General features: G+C 38.5%; 1 protein-coding gene across 11 annotated transcripts in view; it reads left to right on the top strand.

The window, feature by feature from the left end:
- Positions 1–12583, top strand: part of ARHGAP12 (Rho GTPase activating protein 12) — a 164180-nt gene that overhangs the window by 119264 nt on the left and 32333 nt on the right. For all 11 annotated transcript variants that reach the window (XM_069086451.1, XM_069086458.1, XM_069086457.1 and 8 more), the window contains one exon: positions 2027–2088. In XM_069086451.1, the coding sequence (XP_068942552.1) occupies positions 2027–2088 (62 nt within the window). The remainder of the gene's footprint in view (positions 1–2026; positions 2089–12583) is intronic.

The following is a 12583-nucleotide window of genomic DNA, read 5'->3' as shown; positions in this document are numbered from 1 at the left end:
GGTCATTGTTGCCAGATCATAGAGTGTCTGGAGGAAAGTAAATGTGAGAAGACCTGAACAGCAGGATGTGGCCAGCCAACAAAAGACTCACATGGGGCCCTCAAGGCCATAGGAACCAGTGGAACTTGAGTAGGGGTCTGAGCTGTAGCAGAGCAGTTGGGCAGCTGAGTTTTGGGGGGATTGGAGAGCTGAGAAAGGGAGACCAACCAGCTGGTCAGGAGGGCCCACCCCAGGCTGGAGGGAGAGATGGAGGGGTGGGAATGAGCAGACTGGCAGTAGTCTGGATCCATGGGGGTGAGGATGGGTGAGGAATTGAAGGGGACACTAGGGACCTGGGAAGAGAGAGCTGCCCTTGAAAATAATGGGGAAGTTGGGAATAAGAGGGAGTTTAGGGAAGAAAGTGGTGAGTTGTGTTTTAGACGTACTGACATCCAGTCCTAGATGTCTGAGACAGTTGTTTATGTGACACTGGAGCTTAGGGCTTTATAGATAGATGTAGCAATCATCTGCACAGACACTGGATCTGTAGGAGCTGAGAGGCCATAAGCACCTGGCACCTGAATATCTGCTAGTGGAACCACCAGCCTCAAGGCTCCCCCTACTCTGCTCCAGCTTCCATTTGGCCGCCAGAGTGATCTTCCTAAATTACACGTTTGACTGTGTTGCCCTATTCTTCATGTTCCAGGTGGCTTCCTTCTGCCTCCGGGAGCAAGTTCAGAGTCCTCTGCTTGGTGTTCTAAGTCCTTCGTAATCTAACCCCTGCCTACCTTTCTAGTCTTATACCTCCTCACACCCTGCTGGGTCCAGTGACATTGGCCTCCTACCTGTTTCACAAACATGGTATTTGAACTCTGAACTCCAGGCATTTTCTCTGTCCGCAGTGCCTGGAATGCTCCCCCTTCTCATTTCTACCTGCTTGCTTCCTTCAAGTCCCAGCAAAAACCCCATCTTCTACAGAAAGGCTTTACCTCTTAATTATTTCCTGTTTATTGTGTATAAAACATGTTTGTATGTGTTTGTTTGCTTATTTCCCCCATTAGATTGTGAGCTCTTTGAGGTCAGGGACTCTGTGGCCCTTTTTGGAGTATCTCACGATTAGCACAGTGCCTAACACAGTAGGCACTTAAGAAGGGACATCCTAAGGTCTTATGATTTAATATGACATCCTCATTTCATGAAACAGTTTGATTGTGGTTCTTTGTAATTTGTATTGATGTTATACTAAAATTGTATTGATGTTGATTGTATTGATGTTATACTAAAATTTAAATTCTGAATATATTTTACAAGGATAAGGGAGAGAGCTGTAGCTTAAATTCCGCCAACCAGAGATGAAGTGCTGCTTTTAAACCATGCGTGTGAGATACAAGTGGCAAGAGCCCTGAATTTGGAGTCAGAGGATGAGAATTTAAATTCCGAGTCTGCGCCTTCCTGCCTATCTGACCCAAAGAAGATCAGTCACCTAACCTCTCTGGGCCTTTTGTGTTCTCATGTATAAAATCAGGGGAAGGCCTAAGGTGGCTTCTCTACTTCTAAAGCTATGATCTTTCGAGCTCTTTGTTGTCCAGATATATGGATTTATTTAAGAAGAGTTTGTTTTTGATATCAGCTTTTGTTTAATCTTAATCATTATAAAATGTTAATTAAAAAATGTCACAGAATCATTAAATTGAAAGGAAAACTAACTATAGTTATAGTTGTCTGATGTAATTGGGCTTTTGATACTGTGCCTAATACTGCCTCTGACACAGATTGCCTGTTACCTTGAGCAAGTTGCTTGACCTCTCAGTGCCCCAGACAACCCCCTTTAAACTGCAGAACAATTGCTGATCTCTTCTGGTAAAAGCAGTTCCCTGTTTCCAGTTGCCTAGAGCTCCCTTCACCAACAAGATCACAGGCCTGGGCCCTCCCTTCTCCCTCTAAAAAAAGCCTGCCAACCTTTTTAAAGTATTAGATTGTTTTGATTGATGGTTTTAACTGGAGCATAGAAACAAATGTCTATAATCAATATTCCTCTGTTCTCTAGGGCCAAGAAAAATACGGATTGTTAAATGTAACAAAAATTACTGAAAATGGGAAAAAAGTAAGGTGAGTACACCAAACCTTTGGTGTTTTTATGTTCTTAATATAAAATGTAAGCATTTCTTTAAAGCATACATTTTCTATTATATAAACTTATATAGAGTTTACTCTGGTATGATATTAATGAAAAAAATTTCCTTTTGCTGTTTTTATCGTTCATATCAAATCAAAGCCCAAGATGAAGTTCTGTGTAGTCATATAGCTTTAGGTTGATAGTTGAAGCTGCTCTGATTCTAAAGGATACTGAGGCAGCACCTATTGAAAATCATCCATATAATGGTTAATATAGCCAAGATTCTCCCAAAAATATCAGAAAGAATTAGGTTTCATAGTAATAAGCTATATTTTAAATGTTTTTAAGCTAGAAGACTCTCTTAAGCTGGAAGGACTGATTCTCTTAGGAATCCAGCAAATTTTCTTGTTGTCCCAGTATGCCTTGCACACTAAAATCATTTGCATCTTTTGATTTAGACTGTCATCTCATGTTCATTAGTACAGGACCTACTCCTGTGTTTCAAGGAAGGAAGGAATTGAGCATTTTATTAAGTGCTTATTATGTGCCAGGTATTATGCTGAGCCCAGTAGGTAACAAATATTAGAAGTAAGAAGGACAGTCCCTGACCTCAAGGAGCTTACATTCTAAAGAGGGAAGCCAACACACAAAAGGACGAAGATACTCTGGACACATTTCTGAAGATTAGAGTCTTTCCTGTTTCAAAGAATCATTATTTTATGATCTGAATTAGTATTCTGATTTCAGAGGTGATTATCAAAGTAAAAGTAAGGCTGTCTACTTTATCATTTTGTAGGTGTATCAAAAGTGGGGAGCCCAGGGGAAATTTGACTGAGGTAAAAAAAAAAAACAACAACAACCAGAACCTGTTATAAGTAAATTACTCCCAAGACTTTTTTTTTTAAGGATATAAACATAGAGTTCAAAACCATTTTATTGACATGTTTTATCTAAACATTACAGTTATTTCTGGGTGGAAAAAACTGCCTGCCTTTCCTCTGATTTCCCCTAATTGAACCTTCTTTGTAACAGAAAATACAGTGATGGCATTTGACCAAGTATGCAGCATTCTGCCCTAGTAATCCCCTGCCTCTGCTAGAGGGAGGTTTGTTTTATTATCTCTTCTCCAGGATCTTTGTTAGGTTTTCAGTGACTCAGAATTTGGCTTCCTCTCTAATGGTCTTTTTGTTTACATTATTGTGGTCATTTTGTGCATTTGCTTATTTTACTTTATTTAAGTAGGAATATATCTTCCTGAGCCTCTCTGAATTACTCATATTCCTTGTTTCTTTGTGCACAATAATACTGCATTACATTTGTATGTCGTGGCTTTTTTTTTAAGCCATTCTGTAATCTGTAGGTAGCTAGGTGGCATAGTGGAGATAACGCTGGAGTCAGGAAAACTAAATCTTCCTGAACTCAGATGTGGTCTCAGACAGTTACTGACTGTGTGACCCTGGGCAAGTCACTGAACCCTGTTTGCCTCAGTCTCCTCATTTGTAAAATGAGCTGAAGAAGGAAATGGTAAACCACTCTAGTGTCTCTGCTAAAAAGACAACAACAAAAAAAACCCCGCGTGGAGTCACAAAGAGTTGGAATTTGACTGAAAACAACTCAACAACCACAAAATCTATAGGTGCCTGCTGTGTTTTCAGTTATTTGCTACTATGAAGAATACTGCTATGAATAATTTTTTTATATATTGGGTCTTTGACTTATATATTGGATCTGTGCCTACTGGTGAAATTGTTGGGTCAAGAGGTTTGGACAGTTTAGTTACTTTTTTCTTGCATAATTCTAAATTAATATCCAAAAAGGCTAGAATAAATTCACAGCTCCACTAACTATGTATTAGTGTCCTGAATTTCCCCCTCTAACACCTATCCAATTTTGCCTCTTCCCAATTTTTCTTTTTGTCATCCTTGCTAATTTGCAGTGTGTGAGGTAAAACTGAAGGTGTATTGAATTTATATATCTCTTCCTAGTAGTGATTTAGAGCACGTTTTGAAGTGGTCATTTTATAACTCACAGTTTTGAAAACTGTCAATTTGCTTCAATCAGTTTATTATATGTTGGAGTAACTCATTTGGTGTTCTGTATTTGTGTTGTTTCCTATATGAGTCTTGGACATCAGATTTTTATCAGGGATGGTTGGTGTACATATTTTATTCTATAGTTTCTCTTATCCTATGTTCATTTTATTCTTGCAAAAACTTTTATGTAACTAAATTGCCTTTATTATCCTAACACTCTTCTATAGCCTTTGTTTTCTTAAGAATATTTCCTCAATTATAGTTGTAGAAGGTACCTCCTTATTCTAAGATATAGATGTTGTTTACTCATCATAAGAAATGTGAAGATATTTGGAAATATTTAGAAATTTATGTATCTGATGTGTGGAATGGCAAGGAAAATGAATTCTCATTTTCTTGGTTTACATAGTTAATAGATTGTTTTAAATTTTTCAACTAAGAAAGTTTAAATCGTGCTTATTAATCTTTTATGACAGTATTTCTTCCTAAGGCACTTAAACAGAAGAGTTACTTTTAGGTTTATTGAGCTACAACTCATTCTGTGAATTTAAAAAAAATAATGACAACTTTAACTAGAAAAAGATCTTGAAAAATGCCCTGTGTGTATTTTTTGTACATATGAGCTCTTGCCTATCGAAATTGTCAGAGCTCTTGATTTTATTATGTTTTTTTCTCTAAATCTTGAATTTTGTTAGTGAATTTCAATTTTTCCAAGTTATGATATATCTTAGGTCTCAGGATATCTTTTATATAACTAGCTACTTAGAGGTAGTATAACCTTGGTATAAGTCTGGCTAATAAAATTGTAAATATTACTTTGTTTAGACAGTATCTTTGATCCCAGAGTTCACAGTGTTGCCTGGAGGATGGAAATAGATGACTTTAAAAAGTTCCCTTTTATCTTCATTCCCAAGGTTTCAGTCCTATAAACAAAACACCTTGACTTTTCTCACATACCATCATCACATATCCTAAAACTGTGGCACCGACAATTGTTACATCGAAATTAGTGTTCTAAAAATAAGAGATATGCATTAGAAACAGAATACAAGATCTTAGCTCTAAAACTGAAAGGAAGCCATAGTCCCACTCAGGCCTGAGCTCCCTGAGCCTCATTTTCCTCATCTGTAGAAAGAAGGAATTGGACCACATGACCTTTCCCTTCTGACTCTAAATTTGTGATCTTCTTTGGTTCCTTCTTGTATAAATGTTTCTTTTTGGGTGGGTGAGGGGCAATTAGGGTTAAGTGACTTGCCCAAGGTCACATGGCATGTGTGTGTGTGTGTGTGTGTGTGTGTGTTAAATGTCTGAGGCCGGACTTGAACCCAGGTCCTCCTGACTCCAGGGCAAGTGCTCAATTCACTGCAACACCTAGCCAGCCCCCTTCTTATATAAATGAAGAAAATAAGCCTGGGGAGATGTAAGTGATTTGCCCAGGATCACACAAGTGATAAGTGCCAGAGGGGAGACTTGAACCCAGGTCTTGTGACTCCAAGCCAGTGCCATTGTACTACTCTCTCAGGTCCTGTAGGCGGTCCTTTTGTTAAGACAGAAGCTAAGTATTATGGGACCGTGATCTGGTGCATTTCAGTTACCAAAATGGCCAACACATGGAAGATGTTTCACTGACTTCTTTCCATCCATCCTCAGACTAGTGCCACCGCAGCGGCCACCCCTTACAGCTTTCTAGAGGTATAATTCTCACAATTCACTAAGATTTAGAAACCCACAGGAGGATGTGTTTTTAAAAAGTTAGATCAACAACAAATTATCAAGGGAAGGGTACTAAGGATATCAAGGCCTCTAAATGTTAAAATAAAAAATTATATGGAAACCATTAAATACTTGAAAGCCAATAGAAAAGCCATCTTTAATTATATTCATTCAACATACTAATTCAGCATACTTGACAAAAATTAGCTAACATGAGTGTTTCCATATGCAAAGAGCAGAGAAAGAGGATTGCATATAAAACCATGAATCTCACTTATGTACTGCTTGTGATTTTTAAAGTACATTAATCATTGCTTTTATGTCAAGGCTGTCCTTCATGTCTTTCTTCCTCTGAGCTTCTTTTTTTCTCATCTATGCATTTTTTAAAGTTGCTACCCTCTTACCTCTAATCCATCCTAAATTTAAAAAAAAAAGCCCTCCCTTTTAACACATAAGCATAATCTAGCAAAACAGATCCATACATGGGAATAATTGTAAAAAATGTATATCATGATGTATCTCTGGTCATGATGTATCCCAGGAATGGGGTAGCATGCTTCATCATTGCTCCTCTGGAGTCGTGGTCAGTCACTATGTTGATCAGGGTTCACACTGTTGTAGACATTGTATGATTTGTTCTGGTTCTGTCCACTTTGCTTGACATTAGTTCATGCATACCTTCTCAAGTTCCTCAGAATCCATTCCTTCTGTAATTTCTCATGCAATAATATTTCATTATTCATATACCACAATTTGTTGAGCCCTTCCCAGATTAATAGTTCACCCCTTAGTTACCAGTTCTTTGCTACAACAAACTAAGGAGTAACCCCTCCTGCTTTGTTTCCTTTCTTATTTTTTTTTTTGCTTTAAATATCTTTTTGTACATTCTAATCTTCTCCCTTTTTTATTTCTTTGAGTTAAATGCCTAGTTCTGCTGAGTCAAAGTGCATTTGCCCCATTTTAGAAGAACCAGACTTGTAAAATATCACTCATTACCATGAAATTGGACAGAATTTTTTTTATGTCTGTACCTATGATTTTATTAGTGTAGGAAACTCAGTTTTGATATTCCTCCCATCTTATCTGTAATTTAGTGCTGGAGAATTGTCTGAGGTACTAAGATATTAAATGACATTCCTGTAATCACTCAGCCAGTGTGGGTCCAAGGCAGGTCGTGAGCCCAAGTCTTCATGACCCAGCAACTGTTTTTTCTAGCTACTGTACCATGCTGGAAAATAATTAGACTGGAAGAGAGAAATGTTGTATTGGTATAAACAAAACCTATTGAAATCTGCTGGATTGCTCTGATTCATAGGTTGAAGTGTCTAAAAGATACTGACAAAACTCTTGCAGGATTGTGTATGTTTAAGGAAAAGGAAGAATTAGATATTCATATTAAATTTGTATAGTAGAAGTGGGGGTCATCATAATCGGGATGTGCTAAAAGAGAATAGGGATTTTTTCTCATTTTAGTTTTTTATTCTAAACTCGATGAACACCTTATACACTGTAAAATAGTAGGAGAGAATTATACATGAACTGCAAATATCTATTATGTAGAAATTGCTTTTCTTCTTAACTCTGTGATAAATTCAGCATGTCACCTTCAACACAATTCTGCTTGTTTGATTCCTTCCCATTCTCCTTATCTGTTTCCTCTGTTCTTTCTCTTTTAGTGGGATATGAAGGAGAGGAACACCCTCCCTTTCTGTCTCAGCTTCCCTACCCTGCACTGAATAAAAGGGAAACAAAAACCCTTGTGACAGATATGCATCATATGTCTCATTCTACAACCTAAGTCCATCACATCTATCTAGAGATAGGTAACATACTCATCAGTGTTCCACTGGAATCATATTTAGTCAAAAAATAATATTAGCTAACATTTCTGTAATGCTTTAAAGTTTCCAAAGCACTTTACATATATTCTATCATTTGATCCTCACTACACTCCTGGGAGATAGAGCTATTATTATCATCTCTGTTTTGCAGATGAGGGGTGAGATTAAATGATTTGCCCACAAGTAAATGTCAGAGTCAGTATTCAAACTTAGCTCTTCTTACTCAAGCCTTCTATCCACTGTATCACCTAGTTGCCTTTGCATTGATCAGAGTTCTTAAATCTTTTAAAGTTGATTGTCTTTATAGCATTGTTGTTATTGTATAAATTATTTTCCTGGTTTTGATCACTTAACTCTGAATCATTTCATACAAGTCTTCCCAGGTTTAAAGGAAAATAGATTTTTAAGTCTTGTTGAGCTTAAGTTCCTAATACATAAAATTATGGACCTTTGCTTAAGCTAAACTGGGCTCCATATGGTCCCTTCAGTATTACTTCCCTACCTTAGACTGTTTTCTCTATCTGGATTGCCTTGCCTTTCCTCTCCTCATATTCATAGCCAGGGTACACCTCGGGTTCTGTTACCTCCATGGAGCCATCCCTGATTATGTCAGCTGTGTTTTTTCTCTGTCCTTCTGTAAGCACTTTAAGTCATAGGTTCATAGGATCATAGGTTTAAAAGGCTCCTTTTAGAGATGAAGAAATTTGGGTCCCCATAGAACTTAAGTGACCTTTCCAAAATCACATAGGTAGTACATAACTGAGCTGGGATTTGAAACCATATCTCTGAAATCAAAACAAGCACTATACAAAAGTGTGTGTGTGTATGTGCGCATATGTATATATACACACGTGTATATGTGTGTATACACACACATTAAAAATTTGTGTGCTAAATTAATGGTTTCATTTGTTTTAGTCTAATCCAGCGGTCAACAAACTATTACCTCCAAGCCAAACTCACTGTTCTGGTATGGCTTGTGAGTCAAGAATGGTTGTTTTTTTATGCCACACCTAACACTCTTATGGGCTCAGGCATTTGGTAAATGTTTGTTGATGTTACCTGAAACAGTGTTTCCCAAATTATTTTCAAGGAACTTCGTGGTTCCATGAAAAATAGTTAAAATGACAGTTAAGGGTGGCCAGGTAGCACAGCGAGTAAGAGCGCCGGCTCCAGTGTCAGGATGACCTGAAGATCGAATCCCAGGCTCAGACACTTAGCACCCACCCAGAAACACCTGGCCGTGTAACCTTGAGCAAATTACTTAACCCCAATTGCTTAGAGGAGGCCAGGTGGCTCAGCGAGTAAGAGCACGGGCTTCAGTGTTGGGATGACCTGGAGATTGAATCCGGGCTCAGACACTCAGCACCACACCCAGAAATAACTGGCCATGTAACCTTGAGCAAGTTACTTAACCCCGATTGCTTAAAAAAATAAATAAGTAAAATAAAATGACAGTTAAGCACGAGCATAAAGTTATTTACTTTGTTGTCATTGTCCAGAATAGGCGGTGGGACTTAGTTCTTTAGAATTATCTAAGAAAAGCCAGTAATCGAATGTATCCAGTAATACATAATAATAACTTTTTTTTAAGTATAGATTTGTACCTAGACCCATTGTAGTTAAAGTTGGTAAAAATGAGAAGTTTGAAGAAACAAAAGAACAAAAATGCTGATAACTAACTCTGAAGATGATGAAATAATATTCTTCGACCTTAATTTTAATGCCATTCCCAAATGCAAAAGAAAGGCAACATTATTATTTCCAACTTCATTTTATTTCTGTTGACCCTAAAGCATATAATGTGGATTATCGATTTATAAAAATTGTTCTTTGAGTCCAGGAAAATTACAAAGGCATTTATGAACAAAACTTAGGTGCAAGTGTGATTAACTGAAATTATCCTCCAAGCACTGGAATACACAAATAAAAATGAAAACAAAAGTTGTAATGGAAGAAAAAAGAGGAACTACCTCATCTACTTATTGTTACCAGTTATAAAATTGAGGCAGGTGGTGAAGTGGATAGAGAGCAGAAGACATTGACAAGCAGGAAATGTCCAGAAGAGGGCAGACAGGCTGGGAAAGGACCTTGAGTTCATGTCCTGTGAAGACCAGTTATAGGACCTGGGTATCTTTAGCCTGGAGAAGAAAAGACTTGGAGAACCATAGTGACCGTATTTAAGTATTTATAGAGACATATGGAGGAGGGATTGTTCTGTTGGTCCCCAGAGGGCAGAAGCAATAAGTGAAAGTTGAAAAGAAATAAACTTGGTGTCAGGGAAAGGTTCCAAACAATTAGAAGTGTCCCGAAGTGGAATGGGCTGCCTCCAGAGCTGACCTTTCCTTGGGGTCTGCATGAATGACCTCATGGCATGTAGATTACAGGGGGCATTTATTATGTAGATGGGTTTGACTAGATGGTCACTGAAGCATATTTCTGTTATTAGATTCTGTGATTCTTCTTGAGTAGAAAGGGTATGGAGTTAGGGCTCTTATCCCAGTCTCACATATAATTTGTGTGGCCTTGGGTAAATCACATAACCTCACCACTCCTTAGCTTCCTCATCTGTGAAATGAGGTTGGAATAGATGCCTAGGAGATCTCCCTCAGCTTTAGATCCTGTGAAATAAGATATGGACATGATTGCTGTCCTTAATCATTTTAAGGCTTGTCATTGTAAGAGAGATTAGATTTGTTCTGTTTGGCCCCAGAAGACAAAACCAGGGACAGTGGATAGTAGTTCCATCTCTTGGAGATGATAGAATTGGCATGTAACTGTAGGTGTGCATGTACACACACACACACACACACACACAATCTCCTTCCTTTCCTTAGGAGTTCAGCACCTGTCTCACAATCTTCCTATCCATCCCAACCCTTGCCCTCATATGTAGGGATTTCAGTTATACACATTGAAGTCCACTTTAAAACCCTGGCCATGATTAGGAACCTGAGGCCCAAAGGAGTTAGCTAACTTGTCTAAGGTCTCATGGGGCTTCTGACTACAAATCCAAACCTTTTTTAGTGTGATCCCATGAAAGCAAGACCAGCAGATTGAAGATATTCACGCGAGGGATTGGACATACAATTGATTATTTACCAAAAGAAACTGAGAAAGTACAGTCACATATGTAGAAGAAATAGGAGAGGGCAGAATCTCAAGTTGAGGGAGGACAATTTCAAGGAGGTAAGAGTCAACAATGTCACAAACTGCAAAAGAGATCAAAATGTGTGAAGACTGAGAAGAGGCCATCCAGTTAAAAAATTATGAGCTTATTAGTAACGTGGGAGAAAAGTTTTATTTAAACAGTAGGGTTGTTACCAGGGATTGAGAAGTGAATGGGAGCCAAGGACCTAGAGGTAGTAGTGTTTGTTTTTGGAAGTAGGAGTGAAGAAAAGGCATGAGATAAAGTGGCCTAGAGGTGAGGATTAGCCATGTGTGAACATCCAGTGAACAAGTCATCCAGGATTCGAGGTGAGGTATAGTGCCTCTTTGAAGTAATTAACTATAGAATCATGACAAGGGTATCTGAACAAGAGAATGGGAAAATTAAGGAAAGGGAGAAGGTCATCTTGAGGATGAAGAGAAGATTTAGGAAGAATCAGGTTGTCCTGAAAGTGAGAGAATAGGAAATTATGATCAAAGAGAATTTCAGAAAGAATTTCTCAATCCTCTGCAGTCTATCTCCCATCCTCATCTCTCAAGTGGAGCTACTCTGTTAGAGCTAGCAGTGCATTAACTTTGTCAGTTCGATGGCCTTTTCTCAGTCTTCATCCTTTTTGATCTCTCTCTAGTATTTGGCTCTTTCTACTTTTCTCCCCCCATGCATCCCCTCTCCTCTGTATTTTTATGATGCTGTCTGCCTCCTTTCTTATGAGTCACCATCTAGAACTTATCCTATGTGAGTATATTTGAAGACATTGTCCTAGGCCCTCTTTCCTTGCCACCCTCTCACTGTTGGTGATTTCATCATTTCCTTTGGATTCAGTTACCTTTATGCAGATGACTCACAACTCTGTATATCCAGCTTTTGTCTAAACTCCTTAGCTCCCAACCTGTATCATCCACTGCCTGTTGGACATCTCCAGCTAACTGTCCTTTAGGCATCTCAGGCCCAGCATATACAGAGTTCATCATCTTTCCCCCAGATCTCTCCATCTTCCTCCCTTACCTGTTTTTGTTCTGGGCAGCATTGACTTTCCATTCACCCAGATTGGTGATGTCCAGGTTGTACTTGATACTTCCCTCTACCTTGTCTCTTACATCCAATCATTTACTAAATTCTGACAGTTTTTTGTCTTGTTTCCACTCACACAGACCCCATTCTAGTTCAGGTTCTTATCACTTCTCATGTGGGTTATTGCAGTAGCTTCTTACTTGACTGCACTGCTGCCCATCTTCTCCATTTCAACCCACTTCTACATGAGCAAACCACTTCCATACTCAAAAAGTTTAGTGGTTTCTATGTCTCTAGTATAGAAATTCAGACTCCTCTGTTGGGCATTTGAAGCCCTTTACAATCTAGATACCACTTAACTTTCTAAACTATAATTGTTGTTTGATCATGGCTGACTCTTTAACCCCATTTTGGTTTTTTTTGGGTTATTTTGGGGGGGGCAGCAAAGACACAGGAGTGGTTTGCTGTTTCCTTCTCCAACCCATTTTACAGATGAGGAGACTGAGTCAAATAGGGTTAAGTGATTTGCCCAGGGCCACACTGCTAGTAAGTGTCTCAGGACAAATTTGAACTCATGAAGATAATATTCCTATTCTATCCACTGTCACCTAGCTGCCTTAGACTTTATAACAATAACAGTACATTACCACCAAAACTGACCTTCTTCTGTATGACATTCCGTTTCCTATCTCTGGGCCTTTACACAGGCTGTCCCTCTTGC

Source organism: Petaurus breviceps, unplaced genomic scaffold (assembly GCF_028583685.1).
Source record: "Petaurus breviceps papuanus isolate PSGF00001 unplaced genomic scaffold, PetGlider_PUasm1.0 178, whole genome shotgun sequence".
Lineage (NCBI taxonomy): Eukaryota > Metazoa > Chordata > Mammalia > Diprotodontia > Petauridae > Petaurus > Petaurus breviceps.
The sequence above is the reverse complement of the archived record's forward strand: the minus strand, read 5'-3'. Positions and strand labels throughout refer to the sequence as shown.